The sequence below is a fragment of the Poeciliopsis prolifica genome, unplaced genomic scaffold, assembly GCF_027474105.1.
Source record: "Poeciliopsis prolifica strain line A6 unplaced genomic scaffold, Auburn_PproV2 SCAFFOLD005, whole genome shotgun sequence".
Classification (NCBI taxonomy): Eukaryota; Metazoa; Chordata; class Actinopteri; order Cyprinodontiformes; family Poeciliidae; genus Poeciliopsis; species Poeciliopsis prolifica.
This window is the reverse complement of record NW_026562380.1, coordinates 10,118,150-10,145,750: the sequence shown is the minus strand read 5'-3', so window position 1 is coordinate 10,145,750 and position 27,601 is coordinate 10,118,150. Positions and strand designations below refer to the sequence as shown.

The 27,601-nt window shown below is 39.5% G+C and overlaps 1 protein-coding gene across 4 annotated transcripts; it reads left to right on the top strand.

Moving 5' to 3' along the window:
- The first annotated feature begins 625 nt into the window (after window positions 1-625).
- tp53bp2a (tumor protein p53 binding protein, 2a) lies at window positions 626-27,127 on the top strand. Of its 4 annotated transcripts, none has more exons than XM_055029616.1 (21): window positions 626-707; window positions 1,019-1,181; window positions 9,275-9,422; window positions 10,273-10,386; window positions 11,901-11,971; window positions 12,082-12,183; window positions 13,134-13,308; window positions 13,427-13,608; window positions 13,707-13,871; window positions 14,275-14,310; window positions 15,692-15,739; window positions 16,733-16,916; window positions 18,845-18,967; window positions 19,070-19,191; window positions 19,277-19,685; window positions 22,273-23,129; window positions 23,813-23,950; window positions 25,205-25,338; window positions 25,447-25,613; window positions 25,746-25,945; window positions 26,034-27,127. In XM_055029616.1, exons 2-21 carry the CDS (start codon window positions 1,155-1,157, stop codon window positions 26,073-26,075), a joined length of 3,444 nt encoding a protein of 1,147 aa, XP_054885591.1. In that variant the 5' UTR covers window positions 626-707; window positions 1,019-1,154; the 3' UTR covers window positions 26,076-27,127. The 4 variants fall into 4 exon arrangements, with proteins under 4 accessions (XP_054885591.1, XP_054885594.1, XP_054885595.1 ...); XM_055029618.1 differs by having other exon boundaries at window positions 627-711; XM_055029619.1 differs by lacking the exon at window positions 14,275-14,310.
- The last annotated feature ends 474 nt before the right edge of the window (window positions 27,128-27,601 follow it).

Genomic DNA, 27,601 nt, shown 5'->3' with positions numbered 1-27,601 from the left:
CAATACATATACATATATGAATTACTTTATTTGAAAGTATTATTTTTGTAGTTTTATTGAAACGTATTTATTTTTATCTACTGACATATTTCTTTGATGTTGCCACTTTTGAGCCTTGATGGAACCTCAATTTTAAATTACATTTTGTTTTCTTATTATTATTAGAGTTGTTGTTGTCATTGCCAGTAGTTCCTTAATCAAATGTATTTGATCAGTTGATATATTTATTTCTTAATTTATTTCCATTTTTAATCATATACTTTTTTAGTACATTTTCATCATCATATGTGGAATTATTTATTTCTACTAAAGATAGTGTCAATGAGGATAATTTGAAGGCTAGTCAGTCAATGCTCAAAATGATAAGACAGAGACAATTCAAATATTTCACTGTACTGTTTTTCTTAGAATTTCATACAGAATCAGTGCAAGTTTTGCTAGATAATTTAATGGTCCAATACAAGTTTAACCTACTGCCACCATCCTTAGGTTTTCCCACACACACGTCAGACCCTTCAGTATAGAAGCAAGCTCTGCTGTCCCACATAAACAGTGGGGGTGTCTTCAGCTCCAGAAAAAGGGGGCGGAGCCAGAATTCCAAAGTGGAATGAACTTCCTGTAGCTACGTCACTTTGGGATCGGCTGCGAGCTGTTGAGCAACGCAGACAACCAGCGGAGTTTCGGGTTTGTTACGTTTGCATCAAGCAGTAAGTAAGACATTTAGAATTATTATTTAGTTCCCACATATTTTCCGCTTTTTATTTGCGTTTTGCTCTTTGTGTTGTATGTTTGTTTTCGGGGTATTTTGTAACAGTTACAAGCTGTTTCAAAGTTCTACAGCGATGCTCGCTTAACAACGGAAACTTTTGTCCCGTAGGCCGTGTTATGTGTAGCAACAAGTCCACGACGCTGGATTCCATTAACGTTACTCTGCTTCATATTTACATATTTCAGTAGAAAAAAAAAACAACAGTATCCTCTTTCTGTTTTCTTTTTTTTTTTTTTTTTTTTTTTTCAGCGGAGGTGAGGAGCTTCCAGCTAGAGAAAGTAGCCTTGCCTGTTGTCAGGTTTAGGCTGCGGGATTAAAGAGCTCTCCAGTCTCAACGCTTTCGTCGAAACTGCCTGTGGGGATTCATGCTGGACTGGTTAGCTAAATGCGGTACGAAGCTAAAATGATGCCGGTAAGATTGGATTTATTTACACAAGTTTTATAACGCCGTGCTATAACACATCGTGTCTATTTTCCTACAGTAAGATCGTCATGTTCTTACGTTGTGAATCAGCAGGGTATTTAAATCCACGTAGTAAACTGGTAGAGTAGCTTCTTAATAAGCTTTTGTCGTTAAGTGTTTTTTGCTGTGATCGGTGCTTGTGAGTGTGCTAGAGGACGTAACTTGCCTCCTAGGATATGTAGTCTACAAACCCACATCAGTCTATTCCCTTAGGACCCATACTTGTGAAGAGTGATCATCTTAAGAGCCTAACTACAGAAGCTTTAGCGTTTCCATTATCAGTATTTGGATATTAATTCTTCATTTAGCATATACTAGAGCAGGGGGCATATGCCAAGTGTTGTTGGCAAAGACTAATCTTAGCTCTGGACTCTTGCCGTGTCATCACTATCATCATGTTCATCATCAGTGGTCCATTGCTTTTGCTGCAGTGTGGGATATAATTTATCAGCACCTCCTTGATGCATGTAGAGAGAGCAGTGGACAGCTATGGAGGAAACATTTTATTGAAATTTCATGCTGATAAATAATGATGGGTATATTTTATAGGGTGCTAAATGTCAGAACAAATGATTTTTAAAAATATATTTTAGAATGTTGCATAAAAATGTTCCATTTAATACAGAAATTAGGGCAAAGATTGATCGATGTTTCCTAGTTTATGCTGAAACCTGTAAAAACGTTGCTCCAAAATCAAAGGAATTTGTTTTTGAAAATAAGTTTTAGATGTTTGTATGAAATGTTCAACAAATCAATTTTGAGTGTTGAACCTTTATAGTGTTTACTATAAATATTTGTTTTTGGGGTAGAGTGACAGAATATTTTTTGTCACAAGGACATTAATAACACACAATTTCTCAACATAAACATTAGTTAAATTCTTACAGGCCATTGCTAGAGATATATCCTGCTTATAGCCATCACTATCTATTCTTACTCTGATCATTTTTAATGAATGAGTTACGGCAACATTTAATGTCCTTTTGGGGTTTTTAAAGTTTTGAATTTAAATAAAGCTAAACATTTTGTTATTTATTTTGAGTATACGTAGATACGTAAACATTAAATAAGCCATGGTTAGGTTGATATAAAACAGTACTTTTTTCAGGTAATTAAAACCCAATGTTGTTGTGCCAACAGCAATGGGGCAGAAAAAGTATTCAGAAGAGCCAGTGCAATCAATTGCAAAGTCACCATTTGCTCCAAAGTAATTGGAGCAAATGCTGCAAACTTGCTGATAGTTAAAGTTGCATTTGCCTTTATTCACCTATTGTCATAAATGCTAGAAAACACAGCATGTGTTGATATATTGCCAATATATTTGGCATCTCAAAGCATTTTACAAGTCACACAAGACTTATTTATGTTGAAGAACATATAATTAAGTTGAATGCATCTTACTATATGAACAAATTTAAATTGCACACATCCCAGTTCTAAGATGTCCATCTAAATGTATTGAATAGTCATCAACTGTACAGCAATCCCTCATCTCGATTAAACATGAGGAATGTGTTAATAGACAACATTGCCAGAAGTTGCCTGACATTGGTGTCTGGCAACCTCTGACAATGTGTTGTAATAACATTATTACTATGGGTATTTTCTTATCAAAACAGCCTTTTAGTTATTTTTAATTAATTGTCTGGCTGCTTAATTTATATCACAAAAGGAACATTTTTTCACTCTGGCTGTTTGATTTTAAAGAAAAGCCAGACGATCTCAGCTTGTGAAGCTGTATTAATTGTTTTTTTTGTCCTAGCATTTTTTTTAATCTCTTTTTTATTAATTAAAGTTTGCTTTACATTGAATGAGGCTTACTGTTGAGTAACAGGCTGTACAAGACAGAGTGATGTTGATTGTATAAACTCATCAGGACAAATCTTGCGTAAGCCCTTATCTTGATTAGCGTATCCTTCTTGGCAACCGAGCTGAATTTGAATAACACCTGTCGTGTTTATGACTTCAGCTTGTTAAGGGCATGTAGTTAACATTGTTGCTATCGACAGGCTTCTCTTCTCTCCCCCCAATACTATGGATGGATGCGGCATGTGTTTTGATGAGATACGGTTTTCTGTGTTTGATTAAAAGAGAAATGGCCTGTATTCACTCTTTTCTTATGGGAGGTATTGTTTTTTTTCTTTTTTTTAATTACAGCACCAACCAGTGAACCAGGTTGTAAAGGCCAGGACTTGGGGAGGAGTGAGAATGTAGTGGCATAATTGTTGGCTGTGATTTAAATAGAGGTGGGGGATTGTCACTGTTTCCAGAACACAATAAAGCAAAGGAGCTCTTTAACACTGTGTAGTGGAAACCACATTGTTTGTGCTCCTGCGCCATGGCTGCACTCCGATAAGGGACACTTACCCCCTTTATTGAACCATAGCATCATGTAACTCATTTACATCCGAGTTGCAGGTATCTGCTTAAACAGCTTTGTTGAGCTGCTATTTGTTATTCTTACGTTTAGGCTTGAATTTATTCTTGTTGATTGACTAATAATTTTTGTCAAGATTTTTTAAAGGATCAGTTGTGGGAGAATAAACTTAAAGAACATAATGTGCTGTGGAAAACACTTGGTTTGTTTTACAAATGCAAAAAAAAAAATCTTGTCGGTTTCCTATTTCTTTCCTATGACAAAAGGCTGCTTTGTGAGTAGATTTTTAAGTTGATAGTCGATATGTTTATGTACATATTTTGGCTATCATTATTCCATCAGACATTTTTACCATTTCTCAGTTACACTATCTCTTGTGGCAGATTGCGAGAAAGGGGAGTCATACTTCAGGAAGTGTTTTTTTTTTGCTGCATGTGTCAATAAAAACCTGAGAAGGGTTTCGCCCTGACATCTACATTCCTGTTAACTCTGTGGAAGAGCTGTTGTGTTTTCTCAACTACACCCTGTGATAAACATTGACATTACATGGACTAATGGACAAAAGAAAAGGCCATTTTATCTTACAGTCATCAGTTTGCCTTCTTTCCTCAATTTTGCAAATGAAAGATTAAAAGCCACAACGGCATCGTGAAGTGAGTTTTCAGGGAATAGTGATAGCTAAGTCAATCTCCCCCATTCTCCCCAGCTTATAATATTTTACATAAATTAAAAAGACTTCAGATATTTAGTATTCTACTATTACCCATACAGTAGGTTATTTTCTTAAAGCTTTTAAAGCTTGTTATATATTTATAATAATAGACATGTTCAAGACCATTTGAACATGTCTATTATTTGAGTAATTTTGTTTCCTGTGACCTCTGTCTTTTTGAGAATCATTTAGTTCAGCAGTCCAGGCATCTTCACAAAAGTAATAATTCTCCTCTGCTTAGTTTCGACTCCATTTTCCTTTATCTCCCAGATTGCCTCTAAATGGGAACCGTCTCATCACGTAGACCAGAAAGGGGAGGATATTGTGAGAGTGCAGATCAGAAAGCGATAGGCTGAGTGCTGCAGTGCAGAGCAGAAATAGAGATTGTTCAGACTGAAGTGGCACAGTTTGTTTGAGTGTTGTATAAATCCCTCCTTGTTTTTGTAAATGCTGCAGCTGAACAATGGCAAATGGATGTTTGGATTCCATATGCAGTCTGCAGTTTGTTACTCCTGACCTTTTCTCCCTCATTGCCTCATCCTCATGTGCAGCCCACTGTTCCAGTGAGTAGGTGAATGAGATGAAGAGAAATAATGCAGAAAGCCGTTAGGAGGGTTTCTGTTGCTTCACCTTTCTGAAGGACTACTATGCTGGAAGTGAGTCAACTCTTGGAACTGGCAGTGTGTTACAATCCCATAGATATTGGATTCAAAGGTGACTTCATAAACAAAACGTGGCTGATTCATTTTGCGAGTAATTGAAATCACGGATGTGGATGTAAAGCACAGCAGTTGTAAAGCGAAGAAGCTTTACAACTGCTTTACAACATTATAAATCACATTATAATTTATAATGTGAATAAATTATAAATTTATTCACAATTTATAATTGTGAATAAATTATAACCCCACATTATCTTTTACAGCTGTTAAGTCTCCTATTTAACCAGTTTATTCACCAATTGGCGTTAGATAACATCTTCGGTACAAATAGTAGTAAATGTCAATGTATTTAACTGAACTTAAACCTTTTGCAGACTACCTCCATGCTCTTTCAATGTGACAACACAACTGCGGAGCAACAATAAATATCGTAGGTAAAACATAGTGGAGCTATTAATGTTTTATGTTGTGTCTCAGGTGATTTGACATTGTCTTGAAAAATGTAAAACAAACCATAATATACTCTATTATTATTGTCACATTTAAATAATTTTACCTAAAGCTTTTATTATTCTCATTTGCTTTATAGAGGAATGATAAATCTAACATCACTCTTAGTCTGCTGGGAAGCTGCATGTGGCAGGTGCATGGAAACGGAAAACAATTACTGGCTGAGTGTTGGGTTGTATCACAAAGACTTGTGAATAGAAATAATTTGGAACGTCTTGCTGGGTGCTGTCAGCAGCAACCAGCATGGGTTTACTAAAAATATCAGGGATGTTTAGATTTAATTTTTTAACACACGTCTGACCCCATAGATGTGTTGTCTTTTACACTAGACTTTCTATAAAAAAAATACTGTCACATTAGCCTTTTTCTCTGACATCTCTGAAATTTGTTGTTTTGAAACTGCACGATAACTCCTTCTATCTAAGAAAGACACAAATTATGGGTCATCTGTGACTGGATGGGTTTTGATGGTCCGATTACTTTGCTATTCCAGAGCAGTTATACCAAAGCCCTGGCCCTAGTGTATCTCTGGACCTTGTGAAGAGATAAAAACAAACTGTTTTGATCCATCTTATTCAATATGTGAGGTAATGGAGTATGATCTTGAAATGAAGGGCAATAGATTTGACTCCCAAGGATCTGAGGTGGAGCAGGTGAATTAATAGACTTTTAGGATTGTTGGAAGTCATTTATTTAATGATCCTGTAGACTAGTTGGTCTTTTTTTTTTTTTTTTTGACGATAAAGAAATGTGCTACATACATGATTGAAAGTCGTGTTTAGATCTGTAATAATTGACATGTCTCTTACAAAACCCTACATGCAGTCTCAAAGAATATGACATAAATCAAATCTTTACCAACTTTATTGCTCAGCCTTTCAGCCGCTTCATCTTATGTAACTGTATTCTTGGCAGAAACACTGGCAAAAAATTGTATCTTAATACAGTAACAGAACAATTGAGATGGTGTATTTTTTCTTTTCAGTCTTGGAGCCTTTGAGCTCCTTTCAACAGGGAGCTTAAGGACTGCCAGCTGCAGTCTTTCAGCTCCTCTAGATGTGTTCTTATTACAGCACGTTTTGTCTGTGGGTTTTGATGTTGCAGCCTTTCATCTTTAAAATACACCCAGTCCTTTCTGTCTCCTGCAGAGAGAGGTCCTACAGCTGACCTCCAAGACTGAGGTTTTGTTCTGTCCAAGTTATTACAACTTTCCCCTTAGCCCAGGTACAGAAATGTGATCCAGATAAGGAATTTCTGGATTATATTATATAATATATATTATATAAATCATATGGGTTATATATAATATATATGGGCTATATTATATTATGTATAATAAGATATAGGATATTGCTCTTCTGAAAATAAGCTTACTATTGTGTCCCAGAAACAGCAAACTGGTAAGAGGCTATATTTTTATATAGTGGATTAACATAATCCCTGTGATATATCTCCAGTGACCTTTCCCTACAGCTGCTTCAATTCTAGATAGCCAGAGGACAGGCTGCACATTTCTTTAGATTGGCAGTCATTTTCATTTTGTAATTCTTTACTGTCACATCATCGCCAAGTGCTGGGAAATGGCTTTGACTTTGCTGATGCTGTAATAGAATTAGCAGTCTGTTGCCTTAAGAGAATAGCAGAGGCTGCATGCACCTTCTGCATTCCTGGGCAATCTCTCAGACAGGAAGGAAGTGCAATTCAGCTTCTGATCCGCTCATTTGCTTCATATCTAATAAGACGGAAGGCAAACGAAGCAAATCTCAGCCAAATGTTTTCGTTTCCAGTCTGCATTAGTTTTGCTCAGCTCTAAGTTGCTTTAAAGCTGTGTGAAGCTAGCGAAGCTTTCTGGTTATCTGCAGAATAGCTTTTAATTTTCCCTGCAGTGGGACCATCAAGCTGTTATTGAGCTGTTTCATTTTTCTTGGTGTTGTCTATGAATATTTAATGCTCTCAATTTGTCCAGCTCAGTCAAAACAGGGACTCCTGATACTTTTTTTTTTCCTCGTCAGACGATGTAGTACTTTTTTTTTTCTTAAATCATCAAATGACCCACAATCTATAATAACGTGAAATATTTTTGTAAAATATTTGCTTTTTGCGATGTACATCTTATATTGATTTCACTTTATTAAAAATACAAACTATAAAACTAACTCAAATTCCTTATGTGAATGTAAAAATTAAGTAACTATCATTGGAGGGCTTCATTTTTATGGCTTCGTCCACAGAGTGCATGATAAAGTTCTAACTCATCCAGAAGGTTTCTGGGCCCGGTCACTTTTGGCCTTGGTTCATTACCTTCAGCATTGCAAAGAAACTTCTTTCAGTGTTGGAAGTGCCACAAAAACACTATTCTCTTCCTATTGATTCTTCCACCTTCTCTCTCTGTCAGCCCACCAGGTTCACACAGGCATGCCATGTGTTGTATGTCCTCTGGGATGTTGTGAACTGCTTTAGACCTTTTACTGTACGATAAGAATGTGGGACGTAAAGTAATTGTCAGTCACGTTGAGCAAAATCATGACAGAATCACCAAGCAGCCTTGGTTCTACAGGGTGATCTTTCACTAAAAAGGATTAAAAGGTTAAATCTGGTGAGAATAGTCTGCATCACACATTGCTGAAAAGGATGATGCTCTCTGCTGACAATGATGACTCACCAACTGTCAATGGAGTCTTTTCACTGACATCTTCATTAAGCAGTCTGGTCCGGTCAGGGCCCTTGACTCAGCATGCTGTACTCCCCTCTTCCTTGCACTGTCACTATAAACCAGTTTTTGTGCTACTATTATCAGAGACTGGCACCAATTCATTCACTCAAGAACCTAAAGCTTCCAGCTTGTTAGAAGCTCATTGTGCTTGTGATTCTGTGGTATAAAAGAAAACCTGATTAGTTGTCATATTATTATTCTAGTATGTTAGTTTGAATAAATTCAGACTTTGTAAACTATGAACTATATCAGGTGCTTTTCATCCACCATGTTTGTTTTGAAACCGTAGCTCAACCATCGCCAGCCATTAAATGATGGTAAATGTGAATGACTTCAGCAGCGTCCAGTAACATACACCAATAGCTCTGCAAACTACAGGCAGTCCTCTCCTCAAACACAAAACATTTAAGGAGAACTGTTGTTGTTAAAAAATAAAAAAATAAAAATAAATGGGGAAAATAAATTAATAAAAAGTCGGTGACATAAAAATAGCAATTTGGGCGGACTTGGATTGTCAGCGTCAGAGATTATGTTTGAGCTCTGTGCCAGTGGAATGCTTCACTTCTGCATCAGTTTACAGAATCAGTTTTTTATCTGCAATAGCTGAAGGCTTTCACATTCCATCCCACTTTCAGATGTGTGTAGGTGATAACTTTACATCTTTCCCATAATGCACGGTGATCTACAAATCAAGCTTTTCCAGAATTAGCTGTGTAGAGCCGGTTTTCCTGTGTTGGGTTCCAGGGATCTCTCTCAGGGGTTAGTTGGAGTTAAGATGAATGGTGTGAAGTTAAATGAAATTCTGGAAGTTTTTGTTTTTTCTCCTCCTGCTGAAAGATAAACAGAGCATAGAAATGACATACTGCTGTTGAGGAAGTAGACATTGTATGCACACACTCACTGACCCATAGAGGAATTCTGCTCCAGTTCTCCAGCACTGTGGTGTTTTTCTTGCCATCATCAACTCCACTTGGTACCAGGATCCTTCCTCTCATGTTCCTGTTTAAGTTTTCTCTGCCTAACATGCTTGGCTAACTACTTCTCCCTTCCTCTGTGTCCTTTGCACAGATGTTTTTGACTGTATACCTCAGCAACAATGACCAACATTTTTCTGAGGTTCCCGTTACCAAGGAGACACTGTGCCGCGATGTGGTGGATATGTGCAAGGAGCCTGGGGAAACGGATTGCCACTTATCCGAGATGTGGCGCGGATCTGGTGAGTGCAGAACAGAAGATTGTTCAGGTCTGTTATCCTCACAGTTGGTTTTCATAAAGATGGTGTGTTCATTTGAGTTGCTTCATAGGAGCTCATCTCTGCAAAGCAAATTAGGTAGAAACTCTAACCACCCTGACAAGAACAAATCACCTTAATATCACCTACATCTCCAAAGCAGGAGGTGGAGGAGGGGGGTTATAATTTCAGCCTTCTCTAGCCCCTATCTGAGACGTAATGACTATTCAAAATCAGAACTCGAGTAGCAAGGTTTTTGAGCCGTTTCCATGGTGAGGCTTCAATAAGAGCGAGACAAGTGGCAATCATTGTATTCGAGTACTTCCACAAGTAGTCTGAAATTAAATCTCAGGATCATGAAACATCAGTCTCATTTTGTAGTTTTCCACTGACCACTTTAGATTTAAGATGTTAAGATATAGAAGAAAGACTAATAATGGCGCAATTATTATTTGTTGATTTATTTGGCTGTTCTGCCATTATTACGTATCATTTAATTGACCTCTGCCTGACTGTGATGTAACGCCCCTTGTGCAATGAAACAGGTTTAGATCTGCTGATGAAAATCTCACAAGAGTTGTTGATGAGCCTTGTAGTGCCATGTCAGCCGAAAAGAATGAACAGCACACTTTTTTTTGTCATTAAGTTTGTGCCAAGAGACCTTATTAGGATGCGCCTTTCAGTGCAGGTCAAACAATATTCTCTAAGCAAACACCATATGTACACTTGACCATCCTTATTTTTGTCACGTTTTACTTGAACTGCTTTTTATATGCTCTCATTGTTTTCAAATTTTTGTAATTAGTGTATAACTCCCGATGCTCTTTGCTCACAGAGAGACCTGTAGGTGATGGTGAGCGGATGTGGGATGTGCTCAAAAGATGGGAACCGCACAGAGCAGAGGTGCGCTTCTTTCTGCGCCACAACCGCGCACCCAGCAGAGAATCCGGTATGTTTCAGTCTGTAAATGAAAGATAAGTAGACGTGTCAGTGTTTGTTCTGTTCTTCTACAAATTAAACACCATTGTGCAAGAGATGCTCGACACAGAGTTTCGAAATACCAGAGATTGCTGCAGTTTTTAAAAACAAAAGTCCAGCCACTTAGGAACTTTTCAGACCAAAGTTTGCTCCAGACCAGTTTACTTTAAAGGGACAAGATATTTTTAAAGAAGTTTCTGTAAAGTTACCAGTATTGTCTCTCTCACTTTCAGTATATGAGCTAACATTACACAATGATAGCCCATTGAAAGCCCAAAGTTTACTCCACTCTTGGTAGATTTGGAGCAGAATGACGATTTGCAGCTGGTCAGGTGGGTTTTACAGCCAACTACTGCAGCTTTAGTCCACACAACAGCAAGCTTAGCCACTGTCTCTTGTAGAAGCATTTACAAAGCATTATGTTCATTGCTTTCTGTTCATATGAACATTTCCATTTTTAATTATTTAATTGGCTAGCATCAGGGATCCTTGTCTGACTGGTTGGTTGTTGACTGGTTGTATTTCTACTAAAGCCAAGCAAACTATTACAGATGATAAAAAATATTACCTTAATCAAATGAGTAACTGAACACTTGAGCAAGCAAGCTTTATTTATAAAGAATCCTGGTCATCTTTGCGGCCTGTTTTTGTTTTCTTAAGATGACAAGAAGTATCTTATTGGTTGTTGACCGTCTTCTCAGCTTCTGGTTGCACAACTAAGCCCTTTTACCCCTCACAGCTTGAGTCTAGCCATGGGATTAGGTGGTTGTTTTCCCTTCCTGTTATCTTCTGCTGGTCTTGTTTCCCACACTGTTAGCTAAGCTTTTCTCTGTCCTTCCAATAAAGCCCCGGATTACCTTTTTGGTTCACTGTGTTTATTACTGCATGAGGTCAAAACAGTAAACCGGAAAGATCTGATAAAGAAACTCGGTGAGTTGGTTAATTCGCGGTTGTACTTTACACTTAGATATGAACTCAGCAAATCTTGTTTTATATTTAGCTTATTGTTCATGTATACCTAAATGATAAAGATCTTAAACAGTGGAATAACTTTGTTTTTGTCAAATTGTGGTTTTATGACTAAAATTCAAACATCCAAAAAGCATAGACACAGCTTTGTCTCCAGACTCTGAGGCTTACGTATTAGTTTAAATCCTAAGATTATTGCAAGTTACAAGGAGTACTTATCCCGCCGGTTGTCCAGAGGAGCAACCCAGCCAGTCAGTTTTAACTGAAGCATGTCCTTTTGTGCTGCAGTGTTATAGAAACCTGGGTGCTTCACTCTGTGTATGTTTGTTTGAGACACAAACTGGCAAGGAGGAAGTTCCAATCATTTTTCACAGCTACCCATAAACGCCACTGCTTTAAACAGTTTGCTGTCATTTTGTGTCACTAAAGTAGGAAAAAGTGGTTACTTGAATGAAACACTACAGCAGATTGTAATGCCTGAAGTCTTTTTTGTTTTTCATCTTGCCTGTCTCACAGGAGGGTCAAGAGGCCTGGATTCAAAGAGAAACGGAGTGAGAGCTCCCCCTGAACGAAGGATGGAGAATGGGGTAAAACAAACTGTTTATGATGGGCAACATGATTTTACAATAAGTTAAATCTAAAACAAACCAGTTTTATTATATGAAGATTAAAAATCTACGTTACTGGCTTAATTTAGGTGGCAACTCCTCGGATGGATATGACGTTAGCCGAGCTACAGGAGATGGCCGCCAGGCAGCAGCAACAGATTGAAGCTCAACAACAGCTGCTTGCTTCCAAGGTGCGTAAAGCTGTGCTGGGAAAAGGACTCGAAATAATTTAGTTGAGAAGTTGTGAGGATGAAAGTAAAAGCCAAAATGATGGAGGGTATTATTGAAAATGGAGCTCAAGTAGCAGGTGCTAAAAAGTCACATGTACTGCTGAATTTGAGAATACTCAGAATAATGTATTCGGTGGTTGTGACAGAATAGTGGGTTGGATTGTTAATAATAGCAGGATAAATTTGTGGTATCTACAAAATCTGCTGATAGTTGAATACATCTCCCTTCTGTTTAATGACCCAGTTCCCCATCTTGGTTTGGATTTATGTGTTAAGCTTATTTTTTAAAAGTTCTGTAATATAATTTAAGCACCTCTAAGTTTGGTGCTCAAATATTACCATTCCATTATATGTAGTGAATGATGGTAATATGTAAAAACTTCCCTGACGCTCTGGACTCATGTGACCTAGTGAAAGCCTGAAGATGGCATTGGAAGCCAAAGAATGTGGCTTCCAAGCAGACATATACACTTCACACACATCAACAAACAGGTTAGCTTTAACACACGACCTGAAGATTTCCAGAATATTTCATCTATTTAACAGAATTCTGCCATTAAAAACTGATGAATGTTTGGATGTTAAACACCATTCATCTCTACTGCTTAACAATATTGAATAAGATCAATGTCCTGTCATTTAACTGTAAAGCATATAGTGAGATATTGTTTTTAGGAACCACTAAATGGGATGGTGTAAAAGTTTATGCAGATAAAACAAAAAGCGCAAAACATTGTAACAGTTTGTATCTGTCTGGGGATTCTGCTTCTGATTATGCAGCTGGTTGAATTCTGGCCAGAGACCGGTGTTTACTTTTCTAAACAAAGTGTCCAAGAAATGGATGTAAAGTTTACAAGAGTACACTGTGTGATGTTTGCCCCTGTAGCACTTTCTTAATCTCCCCTCTGCAGGAGCAGCGGCTGCGTTACTTGAAGCAACAGGAGCAGCGTCAGCAGCAGCAGGCGTCTGAGCAAGAGAAGCTCCAGCGTCTCCGAGAAAATATTGAGAACCAGGAAGTGCGACTCAAGAAGGTCAGGGCTCTCAAGGGCCAGGTGGAGCAGAAACGTGTCAGCAATGGCAAATTAGGTGAGCTTAAAGACTTTGTTTTTTGTATGTTTGTTTTGAGAGCATCTCAGAATGAAAGCGTGTGTACTAATGTTTCTGTTTGCATCTTTTTCTTTCTCCTCTCACAACATTTCTGCAGTGGAAGAAATCGAACAAATGAATAACCTTTTCCAGCAGAAGCAGAGAGAACTAGTAATGGCCGCGTCCAAGGTGGAGGAGCTCAGCCGGCAGCTAGAAACGCTTAAAAACGGCAAAAAAGACAACATGCACGACAATCAAAGCTCAGTGGCAGAATTGGACCGTCTTTACAAGGAGCTTCAGGTGTGCAGAAATAAACTGAAATGATTAAAAGTTAAGCAAGCATCATTTATGTACTTAAATAATGATTCTTATTTTGTCTGGTCTGCCTTACTGGTCAGCTGAGAAACAAGCTAAATCAAGATCAGAACTCAAAGCTGCAGCAGCAGAGGGAAAATCTAAATAAGCGCAATCTGGAAGTGGCAGCCATGGACAAACGGATCAGTGAGCTCAGAGACCGGCTGTGGAAGAAGAAAGCAGCTCTTCAGCAGAAGGAGAACTTGCCTGTGAGTTTCATCATTCCAAATCTTCCCTTTTCCATCTTTGTCTTGCTGTGCTTGTTGTGAGCTGCCTTTCCATTAACTATAAAATTGCGCAAATTGAGATTATAAAAGTGAATTTGCATAATGTACATAACATGGCAGTTTCAAAGTTTTTTGCTAGGATGAGGTGTAGGTTCACTTATTACATGAACACGCTTATTCACATGAGATTTTAATTTAATTTTTCAATTAATGGAAACACAGCACCTACAAAATTGTGCGTTTTCGACATTAGTCGAATATGGACAAAGATTTGCGCACATTTATAATGGAAATGCAGCTATTTTTACCAAAAATCCTATTTGTCATAAATCTTCCCCGAGTGGCCTTAAAGTAAGGTTGTTTCTGTCTCTGTTTTTACATCAAGCCTCAGACGCCACATTATTCAGAGATCAGCCATGATGTAAGGCAACCCGACGCTATTATCTTGTTTGGAAGAACTATTTAACTCCCCAGCCATATAAATCAATTCTTTTCAATTTGTTTTCCTGATTTATCTTTATTTGGGAATAAAATGATATGATCATTAGGACAGAGTTGCATTTTGCATTCTCACTTCTTCCCCGTCCCACTCTACAGTCTCATTTTGGCAGAAACGAGTCCTGACAACAGGGGAGCTGAAATGAGTGCAGTCTGTCATCAAGGCAGGCAGGCAGGAATGTCTTTAGATGTTATCTTTTCTGGCCTCCCTCTTAAAAAAACAAGAACAACCAGTTTTCTTAAAGAAACATGACCGTTTGACAAATATTATATTATGTTTTTAAGATTCATTTTTGAAGTAGAAGCTGAAATATACACTACTTGTTAGAATTTGGCCGAATGAGTTTTTCTGTATGTCATCATCTCATTGGTAGTAAAAGTACTGAATGTTCTGCCTCGCCTCCCCCTGCTCTTCCACTCCACTCTTCCCTCTTCCAGGAGTTGTTTTGTACACATGTTGCCATGGGACTATAATTGGGAGTCAACAGACTTGTTTGTAAAACTGACTGTGAAGAATAAAATTTTACTTCTGCTTTACAGTGGAAGAGTGTGGAATGAAAAGGTGGCTTTTTTTTATACCTCTATGCTTTGCAGCTTTCTCATGGTTTTAAAAATTAGAGTTAAATCCATGTGGGTTCTTTTTTTGTCTCTCAAAATGGCTTTCTTTTTCTATCAAATTCAGGTATAATCAATAACTCAATAAATGCACAAAAATCCACTTTACCATCCTGATGTGTAACTTTGTCTGGTAGAAATAAAATCTATCAGTCTGCAGTGTCTGTAAGTGGCCTATAAGTTGGAGTATAAATAATAAATGACCTAGTTGGTATATCACATGTCCTGAAGTTTTGCTAAAACCTTTTAATGAGCAACATACAGCCTGCATAAAAGCATCCCAGCTTGTTTAAACCCTCTTGACATTTCTATTAAACCAGGGTTAGTATACGGAAGCTTTTGCAGTTTTGTGTGTTTCTCTACGATATTAGAGATGGAAACCTGAATAGGCCCTAGGGAGAAGGTGCTTTACCCACAGCCTGCCTTGAATCATAATGAGTAATCCCCTTTCATACCATCAACAAAAACACAAGCCACCCAAAGCCACATTTTCCTCCAACTAAGCAGCATAGGTCTGACAGACATCGTCGCCACTTATTGGCTGAAGAACGATGCTCAGTCGTACCACATGATCTTGGTTACATTTTTTCCCTGTAGAGAAGACAAAGAGGTTAATATTACGTTGAACAGGGAGGATTATTTGGTCTTTTGAACTGCTTTTGCATGTTTGTGCTTTTTGTTTTCTCAAGAATGGCTATCCTGCTAAAGAGAGGGCTTCAAAAGACACTCACCGTCAGGTAACTAAATTAGTACTACAGCTGTACCTTTCTAATCACAGCTAAGAAGCATGACTTCTTTATACAGGTGATTTCATCAATGTTTGTTTAAGTTTACTTTTCAGCATGACATTTGAAGCATGTTCATTTTCTTATAGAGGTCAGCTTTGGCTAATAATTAAAAAAAATCCTGTTAATTTCAGTCAATTCATTTAGTCTGGTGTAAGAAAACTGGAAAAAGATTTTCTTAATTTTTTTTAATCAATTTTAGCTACTGCTTTTATGCTAAAAAGCAGTAGCTAACAAATTTTTTTAAATCTGTTTTAAAAAAAACTGATTCTAAAATGTCTGTTTTTATAATTTAGATCAAACATGTTGGGTACATTTTACAAGTAAAGCAAAGTATAGAACATCTGTTCAATTTAGAAATATTTTGAATATGGTAATTTCACAGATTATACCCTTGTGCTGTATATAAAATTGATATTAGTTGCTTAATTTTTTGGGCTATCAGCTCTTGTATCCACCCTGAAGTCAGTTGCTTCACAGATGTGAAGCAGTTGTCACTTACACCTGTAGTGCAAGTTTTTAAGACATTGGTCTTAAAAGATTATTGGATGGCACTTCTTTAGTTTATAAAAGCCTCAACAATAGACCCTGAATAAAATCTTAAGCAGTGATGTTTCAATAAACCCCTTTGTGGTTTTAAATTGACTCTTACTGATTTCAAATGTAGTAAAATACTTTTTTCCTTTGTCTAAAACACTGATAACACCACCTACAAGTCAGAAAAGAGCATCTCCTATTTTTTTTTTCCTTTTTTATTGTACTCATTTCAATCATTAGTTTCTCTTTTTGTTACAATGTTTATTTAGGTTTTTATGTATTGAATTTTCTCTGTTTTCCATCTGGTTCTGCTGCCACCATTCTTTCTCTGACCAGTTGTAATAAATTCTGTTTTGTTTTGTCTTTCCCTCCCTTTCTTTCCCCTCATCTGCTCTCTTAATACTACAGCTGCCCTCTGATGGCCAAGCCGGGCCACAGTCCGGTCCGTCTCGCGTGGCAGCAGTCGGCCCTTACATCCAGTCGTCCACCTTGCCCCGAGGTCCATCGAGGCATGACCTGCTTGTAAAGCCAGGCTACCCAGACGGCACTGCCACTCTACCTGGCAGCGACTCCCAGAGCAAGGCTAGTTCAGGTGAGAACCTCTGACAAGGCTGACTTGGCAGTAACTACCTGCTTTGTCTTATTTAATTAGATAAACAACATACACATATTACAAACAGTTGATGTATTTAAAGTTGTATTAGCAACTTCTGGACTGAAGCCCTTCATTACTGAGATCCTTAAAAACCTATTTTGCTCTTTTTTTTTGTTCTTTGTCTGGGAAAATGTCCTGCTTCTTGCAGAAGCAGAGCAGACTGATACTCCTGCTGAGTGTGATGTCAGTTTGAGCTCAGAAGGTAGCCAGTTTTCTCATCCACTGTCTGGTGTGATCTCTTACTTTTGATTTCATTTTAAGGACAAGAAGTTTCCACTGTCTTAAAAATCTCTGAAGGCTAAGATTTGCAGTGACTTGAGGAGTGTTTTTCCATTAATTTTTTCACTACTAAAGTGATGATGATGATGCTTAAATAACAGTTTGCTTTGATATCCTTAGTGATACTTTAAGCTCTTTGTAATGCTTTTGCTTTTTACAAAAACAAGCTGTTAAGCCTTTGTAAAAAAAAAAAAAAAACTGTAGCTTTGGAAAAAATTCGAGCTCAGTTGGGCAAATCTAAAACTCATTCAACACTTATAAAGGTTCTGTTTATTTTCTTGAGTTACATTGATGCCGCAGAGCCTCTGTTTAGGCTCCATTGTCGTGTGTCCAGATCCCAGTGAGGTTTTACAGTCGGGAAAATCCATTGGACCAGTGCAACATTAAACATTGCTTTGCACTATCTAATGAGATTCACTTGAGTCACTCTCTCATCCATTCATCTGTGGATAATGAACCATCTGTGTACATCATGGTATTAAAATTAAATCTCATCGGATGTGAAAAATCTAAAAAAAAAAAAAAAAAATTATAAAATGTCAGCAACATCACACTCGCATTCCCGCTGCATCCTCATCAAGCTATATTTGTCCGTTTCTAGCAAAACAACATGAAGGCAGTGAAAGTAACATGTTTTTCACTCCAGTCTGTCCTGTTGCATGCGATTACTTCTGCATGGTGGGTGCAGCATGGTAAGAAAAGAGAAAGAGAGAGAGAGAGAGAGGGTTGGGCGGAGACAAAGAAGAATCTGTTCTTAATAAACAATTGTTGCCAGTTCTTCTCTAGCGTCCGAAGTGCAGAGCAAAGTATAATTCTGTCTCCGGGAGGCTGCGCTGCTCGCCGCATGGCCCCTCAGGGGTGCCAGTGCCTGGGCTCGGCCAACATCATGTCTAGAGCAAAAGAAACCTGAAGGTTTAAGACTGCTTTGCTTTTTCTTGTGTTTGAATGCATCTCCGTTAGAAGCCATGTTCTTGCTTAAGCCTCTGACAGAGCTGCGGGCTAAAAGAAAAGGTACGCACTCATGTTTGTGTGCGTGTGTGCTTTCAGGACTTCTTTATTGCTTCAAAACATTTTAGGTACTTTTCATTTGATGTTACTTATAATTTTGATAGATCGGCATGTGTTGTTCTGCCATTTGCGCAAATCTCACTTGTTTTTTTTTCTTGTTCGTTCTTTCTCTGCATCTCTAAATGGGTCAGTTGGAACAAATGCATAACCTTCACTTGAGCTGACAGTCAGAACAGACTGACAAACTCAGTCTGTTCATGTTTGCACAATGTGCACTGATGTACAAGTCTTCTTCATTTGGTTTCCTGCAAGTCTTATGGAAATATCCTCATTTTCCCATCGTTGTGATGCTAATTTCGCTAGAAGCAAATGCGCCGTGCTTTATAGCTCATCTGACTGCAGAGATACTTGGCCATTGGCTCAGTCTTAGCCAGTCATCCAAAAGAAAGCCATAAACGGGGAGATGTTGTCTGAACCTTGTGTTTTATTATGAGTTATCCCCATTTTTAGTTCAGTGTGGTTTGTTTATGTCAGGAATATTGTGCTATTTGAACAATCCTTCCTCTCCACCGACTCAGGTCTGCAGCCTGGAAAACCGGCAGACTGGAACTCCTCAGGTCAAGATCCAAAAGTCAATGGACCCGGCCCAGCTTCAACACTGCCACGGATGACCTCTTACTCCAACTCTAACATAGAACAAGGTAAGAGAACTGCACACAGAATCTAAATTATTTCCAGAACAATGCAAGAGTTGATTTAGAAACCCTGTCATTTTTAATAAATAAATTATACTCTATAATCAGATGAATCTGAACTGAAGAGAGACAGGAAGGGGCGCCCCGTCTCCATGTTTGAGCCGACGGAAGCTCCTGCTGCTTCCCTTCGCAAGAACCAGAGCAGTGAAGACCTGGTCAGGGATGCACAGGTGAGAGAAAAACTGGTTTAGTGTCAACAAATAGAAATGCTTTCTCACATTTACAAGATTTTCCTTCTCTTCCATAACGTTCTAGTCTGCCCCGAAATCCGCAGTCAAGGTGCCCCCTCCTGTTCCCACCAAACCAAAAGGTCCCAGTGTTGTTCCCTTCAGCAAGCAGGGGCTGAACACGGGCACTTTCCCCAAGACGAAGCCCCACTGCCAGCAACCGCCGGCCACCCTGGGCCGCAGCCCATTACCTCCCTCTCAAAGCCAGACACTCCCGCTGCCTTCTAAGCAGGACACGCCACCTGCAGCCACGGTCCGACCTTTCACCCCAGAACTTCCGTCCTCCAAAGATGGCAGCCTGACCAAGCCGTCAACGGCAGACGCTCGCTCCATTTACTCCATGTACACTCAGCAGTCTGGTTCAGGAAAGCCTTTCCAGTTTGGGATTCAGGGAGCTCTCAACAGGGCTCAGACCCGCCCCAATGGGTTTACCAGCGGTGAGAATATTCACAGTTATTCATTTTGATCATGGCTGCATTGTAATAAATTAGAATAATTATGGAAAAGGGAATTTATGTCATTAATTAAGACATCTGTTTTTTAGATTTATGACATAATGACATAATGATGATTCAAATGTGAACCCACGGAAAGCATAAAGGTTATGTTATCAGAAAATTTAAAAAAATATATTTTTAATAGACATGCCATTTTCAAATCAGGCAGATTTGAAAATTGCCCAGCAGACAATTATTGACACCTAAAAAAGGTGAGTCATTGCTAACAATGACTGTTCAGACTCCTGTTTCTAGGCATGTTAATGGAAAGTTAAAAGATGGAAAAAGTGTGGTACTATACAGACATTGTTACTTGGTCCGTAAATTATTATTGGTGGATGTAATTATTTTTTCCTTGATCATTTTAGTTAGCCTGTGGAATGTCGCAATTAGGTTTCTTGGTTGATTTTTCTTGGCATGTTCAGACTGGTTGCGGCAGTAAATACTAAATCCAGGACTTAAGGCTTTAATGATGTGACTCCACTTCCATCTAGTTCAAAATATTGTGGGTTTCTGTGAGCATAACAGTTTCCCAGCAACAACGCAGCCTGTCTCTTGAAACCAAACTGAGTGTGTGTTTTAGAATAGAATAGAATAGAATAGAATAGCATTTATTGTCATTGAACAGGATTCAACGAAATTTCTATTGCAACTCCCGTGCAAAAAGTCAAAAAATACAATATTAAATAAACAAATACACAATAATAATAATATATACAACTAAAATTAACTAAAGGCACTCAACCACACCAAGAAGAAGCAGCAGGTCCAATTATGGTAAAGTGCAGATGATGTGACAGTGCAAGTGCAGAACAATATGGCTGTGTGGAGGTTGGGGTGTGGGGGGGGGTGTATGTGAGGTTATGATATGTGTGGGAGGGGGCGGCAGGGAGTAATGGCTCTGACGGCTGTGGGGAAGAAACTGTTTCTCAGTCTGTTTGTTGTAGTCTGTATATTCCTGTACCGCTTGCCTGATGGCAGCGGCACAAACAGTCTGTGGCCCGGGTGGCTGGAATCCATGGCTATGGATCCAGCTCTCTTCTTGACCCGGCCTATGTAAATAGAGTCCAGGTCCGGGAGGGGGCATCCCACAATGCCTTGTGCTGTTCTCACCACCCGTGTCAGTTGTTTCCTCTCCAGTGCTGTGCAGCTACCATACCACACAGTCACGTTGAGGCAGAGGACGCTCTCGATCGTCGCCCTGTAAAAGTTCACGAGCAGCCGTGAGGAAAGTCCAGCCCGTCTCAGTTTCCTGAGGAAGAAGAGCCTTTGTTGTGCTTTCTTCACCAGGTGGGAGGTGTTGGTATTCCAGGAGAGGTCAGACGTGATGTGGAGGCCCAGGAACTTGATGTTGTCCACACGCTCCACCTCTTCTCCATCTATGAGAAGGGGAGTGTGACCCGTCCTCCTGGACCTTCTGTAGTCCACAATGACCTCCTTGGTCTTCCCTGTGTTCAGCACCAAGTTATTGGCTGAACACCACTGAGTGAGCTGCTGAATCTCCTCTCTGTAGTGGGTCTCGTTGTTGTCTGAAATGAGACCCACTACTGTTGTGTCGTCCGCGAACTTGACGACTGTGTTGGTGGGGTGGATGGCAACGCAGTCGTGTGTGAACAGGGTGAAGAGAGCTGGGCTGAGCACACAGCCCTGCGGTGTGCCTGTGTTGAGGACCAGTGGGGACGATGTTGAGCCACCTATTCTCACCACCTGAGGCCTGTTGGTGAGGAAGTCTCTGATCCAGTGGCACAGTGAAGCAGGCAGCCCCACCTTGAGTAGCTTCAGCACCAGCTTGTCTGGATGACGGTGTTAAATGCTGAGCTGAAGTCTACAAATAGCATCCTGACGTAGGTGTTGGGATGCTGCAGATGGGACAGGGCTGTGTGCAGAGTGATGGAGACAGCATCCTCTGTTGACCGGTTCGCTCTGTAGGCGAACTGAAGGCTGTCCAGGTCTGCAGGGATGAAGTGTCTGATGTACCTCAGAAGAATCCTCTCAAAGCACTTCATGATCACCGGGGTCAGAGCGATGGGCCGGTAATCGTTCAGGCTGGTGATGGTCGTCTTCTTCGGTACAGGGATGATGGTGGAAGACTTGAGACACTCAGGAACCATGGTGAACTGCAGGGACAGATTGAAAATGTCCAGAAACACTCCTGCCAGCTGGTCGGCGCACGTTTTCAGCGTCTGGCCTGACACCTTGTCCGGTCCTGTAGCTTTGCGGGTGTTGATCCTCCTCAGGGTGGACGTCACCTGGTGCTGCTGCAGGACGAGAGGCTGGTACTGCTCTTCCAGTCGGGGTAGATGTACAGCTTCTCTGCTGCCCACCGTGTCAAAGCGGGCAAAGAAGCTGTTTAAGGTGTCAGGCAGGGTGGGGTTGCGGCTGGTCAGCTGAGTGCTGTGTTTGTAGTCTGTCATGGTCCTGATGCCTCTCCACATGCTACTGGGGTTGTTGTTGATGAAGTGTTCCTCAATCCGCTGTTTGTACTGGAGCTTGGCCTGCTTAATTCCTTTTTTCCGTTTTTCTGCAGTTTATGGCAAACCTGTGGTTCCAAGTGGAGGCTCCCAACACCTGGAGAACCCATACCTGGAGCGCTGCTCCCCAGCTCCTGAAAATGAGGTTGACAGTTTCAGGACCAACAGTGGGAGTCCCAGCGTGTCTGAGGACCCCCAGCCAGAAACGGAGCGCATTCCCCGTCCTCTCAGCCCCACCAAGCTGCTCCCCTTCATCTCCAACACTTACAGGCACCAGAGCGATGGTGACCTGGAGGCCCTCAGAAAGAAGTTCTACAATGCCCCGAGGCCCCTAAAGAAACGCAGCTCCATCACTGAGCCAGAGGGTCCAGGAGGACCCAACATTGAGAAGCTGCGCTATCAGAAGACCACCCTAAAAGCAATGGAGACTGCCGCTACCATGCCAACCACTCCAGCTTTTGCCAGAGAACCAGAAAAGGTGGGTGATGAGCCCGCGGGGCCGCATGTGCAGAACTCACAAAGCATTGCAGAAGTCCCCCAATCAGAGATGGGTCAGGGTCTGAAGAGAGGAGAACTGCCTTCCCACTCCGCCGGCACAAACGTCCCGCCTCCAGCCACACCCGAACAGACCCCACCACCTTCAGCTTTTCCAGACTGTGAGCTCATCATCCCTCCCCCTCCTCCGTCCCATCCGGCTCCCAGACCTGACGACGCGCTCTTCCCTCCGCCACCCCCTGCTGGCGTGGACGACACGATGCCCAGTCTGCCTCCTCCACCTCTCGAAAGCTTTGTTGAAGAGTTCCCCCCATACCCCCCACCGCCGTACCCCAGCGGAGCGGAACAGGACAGTTTAGGAGAGGACATGTTTAACATGAAGGCACCTGAGGTCACTGGACAGGTCACACTGCCTCCGGTACGAACCGTCATCATCCTTTTTCCATATGTCCTGTTGTCATCTGTTTTGTTTTCTAAAGCATTCAGTTGTTGTTTGGTCTATTTTAAAACTCCTTCAAATCTCCAAAAGAGCAAGTCATGAGTGAGTTTATGCAAGTTCTGCTGGTCAGTGGAGGTGAACTGATCTGACGTTATATAACCAGAAATCCTTGTAAATCACTCCTATTGTTTTTCTGGAAAATGGGTTCTGTTCTCCTAACACTAAGAGGATATGTTCAGTTTCGAAAATAAACACTAATTTGTGTTTTGTTGTTGCTAAGCTGTTCAAAAAAAGACGTGCTGAGCGGTTTTCATGGAGATGTGGAAAGTTTAGAAAGAACAAATCAGTAGGATAAGAGTAGTATGACCCACTTTTTCCTCCCTCTGGTTCAGTTTTTCTCACCTCTATAACCAGCATAAAAAATTAAAGGACTTTTGTCCTTTAATCAGGTTGCATAACAAAGGGAGGACTGTTTTTTTTTCCTGCGCTTTCACTTATAACCTGGATTAACATGCACACAGAGCTGGAAAAACATTTTACTGCCCTGATCAACAAGCGACTTGAGCAGACTGAGAGTCGACGCTTCAGCAGCACAAGCTGCACTCATGACTGCTTTTTCAAATTACTTGAAGTGATGATAAAATCCCAACTACTTTTTTTAGGGAAAGAGGACTAATTTGCGCAAGCCTGGTTCTGAACGCATCGATCACAGCATGAGGGTGAAGTTCAACCCTCTGGCTCTGCTGCTGGACTCCTCTTTGGAGGGAGAGTTCGACCTAGTCCAGAGAATCATCTATGAAGTAAGGCCTTTTTCCTCCAAATAAAACATTGTCTATTGCTTTATTCCCTCTCTGATTTTTATTTATTTTGGGTGTGAACTAGAAACCTTTCGTGACGTTTAAAAAATGTTAATGGTAACTATGTGGAAATATTCCATGACTGTAAAATTAGAGCTGCACTAATCAGATTCTGTGGATAATTTCTGATCACTATTTTTGTAAAAATTTGACTTGTTAGAGATGTTAGTTCTGATTGAAATGAATTGAAATGACAGCAAAACATAAGCTTTCCACATAAATTAAATATGTAATTCCTAAACATTTTTATTTAGTAAAAAAGGATTTTCTCAAATAGGCAAATGTTACAAATTCAGTAAAACATATATCAGTGTAGGATAGATGTGTACATCAAAAAACTATATATATATATATATATATATATATATATATATATATATATATATATATATATATATATATATATATATATATATATATATATATATATATAAACATGCAGTCAGTTATGTGCATTTCAAAGGATTTTTTTTTTCACATATTGATATATATATATATATATATATATATATCAATATGTAAAAAAAATCCTTTGAAATGCACATAACTGACTGTACCCTTAATGTACCTGTGTCTTATTATTTTTTTTTTTATATGCACGCTTCTATTTACAATATAATTTACTGCTGGTACACATCAACACAGAAAAAGGATAGTTCTGTTCTATTTTATTTTCCCAGATCATAAGATATTCTTTTTCCCAGAAACATTCAATCAAAATAATATTGTTAGATATAGCAATCTAACACCATAAAATTATGTTATAGTGTTCGATTGTTAGAATTATTTCCTGCAACAAAGCAGTTGCTCTTCAGATTTTGGCACAGAGACTATATCACACTGTGTGAGAGAGCAGTCAGCGTTACACACCTGCAGTCAAACAAGATGTCACTAATATTTAACAGCAGGGTTTAAACACGGTTAACATTTTAGGCTGTCTGTAGTATCTTACCTCAAGATTTACCACAATTAGTATATTAGCATGGTTAGTATCACTGACCGTAAACCTCACACTTTGTATTATGTGTAATGTTAGCAAAGCCTGACCTTTTACTGTCAGATGTCCATCAACATGGACAACATTTCTTAATCCAGGAGGTTCTATGACAGCAAATACAATGAAGCTGAGAGTCCAGTTCTAAGTTTTACCCCATAAAGAAACTGTTAAACATGCTTCCCTTCATTCTCCAAATTCAGGTAGAGGATCCCAGTCAGCCCAACGACGAAGGCATCACAGCCTTACACAATGCTGTGTGTGCTGGACACACAGAGATCGTCAAGTTTTTAGTCCAGTTTGGCGTCAACGTTAATGCTGCAGACAGCGATGGCTGGTAGGTTCACCATCTCTGACTTAGTTGATGTAGAAATGATTGCAACTGTTATTTGTACCGCATGTGCATCAGCCTTTTTTGATCATTTTGCCCGTCCCCCTTTTACAGGACCCCTCTTCACTGTGCCGCATCCTGCAACAACGTACAAGTGTGCAAGTTTCTGGTGGAGTCGGGTGCAGCGGTCTTTGCTATGACCTACAGTGACATGCAGACTGCAGCAGATAAATGTGAAGAGATGGAGGAGGGTTACACTCAGTGCTCGCAGTTCCTTTATGGTCAGTAAAAACAGTTTTTTTTAAATATTGGCTGTTACCGCCTTCTTACATTTTATATTTTGTAGTTTTTGCAAAAAGTGCTGCTTGATATGATTTTTTTCTATTTATTTTTGTGTCAACTTGACTTCTCAGGTGTGCAAGAGAAGATGGGAATAATGAACAGAGGTGTGGTGTATGCTTTGTGGGACTATACTGCTGAAAATTCTGATGAGCTGTCTTTCCGTGAGGGAGACTGCATGACCATTGTTCGCAGAGAGGATGAAGATGAGATCGATTGGTGGTGGGCCCGTCTGGGCGACACGGAGGGTTACATTCCTCGTAACCTGCTAGGGGTGAGTTATGAGCATCTACAATCAACCTTAAAACATAAGAATTGTAATGAAATGTTTGCATTATTGACATGCATGTGTTCTCAAACAGCTCTATCCCAGAATCAAACCAAGACAAAGAACCCTGGCTTGAAACCTGTGGATCTCAGCAGAGCTCCACACCGGCAGACACTGTGGAAAATGTTCACCTCCACACCAAGGCTTTAAAAGACTGAGGGAAGGGAAATGAAGAAACAAGAATAGACCAACCAATATGAAGGATCAACTGTTTCTGGCACTTTGTTTTATCTCCAACAGAGGGATTTTATCTCACTTATTCTTTCCTGGACATAATTAAGAAAGAACATTTCTGTTTTTTGTGTTGGGGTGTTTCTGTTATTATCCAAAACTGTATTTACATTGACAGAATCCCAAATTTCAGCGACAATTCTGTTTTTGTCCTGAAACAATTCTCTGAAAGTCTTATAAAATATTTCCCTGTATGCTTGTTGTTTTTCTAACACGTTTTGGTTTTAAAAAAGCAGCTGAAGATGGTAATCGATAGATTCTGTTTCTAAAGCAGTTTTCCTTCTGTAGAATCTGCCTTGAAATATCAGCTGCACCTCTGTGGTTTTGGATAAACTCAGAGAGTGAAATGACCAGAGGAGGAAGAGATGATGAGCTTTGATTGCTTCCTTGCAATTTGTCTTGTGGTCCATGACGCCTTGTGGCCCAGTCAGCTTTTCTGCACTGACACCTGGTTGAGCAGCCATACATGTATCTTTTTCTATTTTCATCACATAAAACCAGTAAAAATCCAGCTATAGGAACTGTAGTTATTGTGAAAACTGATGTGATTTTCAAACTTAAGACTTTGTTGGGGTTTTTTTTACTAAAAATATATTTTTATTGCAGCCATTCCATTATACTATAGTACTGCAGGATGATAAGGTTTATATTTTAAGCCTTAAGATGTTGCAATCACTGTGATAAAACATGCATCAGGTTAGAATGTGAGTCAAACAGGCCATAGCTTAAAATAAAATCTTAAAAATAATGTAACCAGTAAGATCCACAAAGGTAGCTCATTACATATCTGTTGGTGCAAATGTATTTATTTTTGTTACTGTTTTCCTTAGCCTTTTCATCACAAATGCAACACTATTGTAGTATTTTAAACATTTACAATAAAATACTTTGTACTAATGGCGTCTAATGGTTATTTGTCATAAGCAATAAATAGTTATCATTTGTCTTCCAATTTACTTGTTTGTGTGCTTTACTTTTATTTTGAGTACAAAATGGTTAAATACAGTGAATCTGGGAAGTATTCACAACTCTTTCACATTCATTGTAAGTTGTGTTATTCTTTTCTCAAACGTCTACATATAAATACTTCATTATGACAATGTGGAAAAAAAAGCTTGAGGTTCTTGCAAACGTATTAAAAATATAAAACCAAGAAATCACATTTTCCTAAGTATTTCCAGCCTTTACCATGGAGCTCGAAATGGATCTCTTTCCTAATTTTTGGGATGTTTCTACAGCTGAAGTGGAGTCCACCAGTGGCAACCTCACCTGATTGAACTACACTTGGAAAGGCATTTGTCTATAAATTCCCACAATTGACTTCAGGTCAGAGGTTAAACACCAAGCATGAAATCAAATGAATTGTCAGCA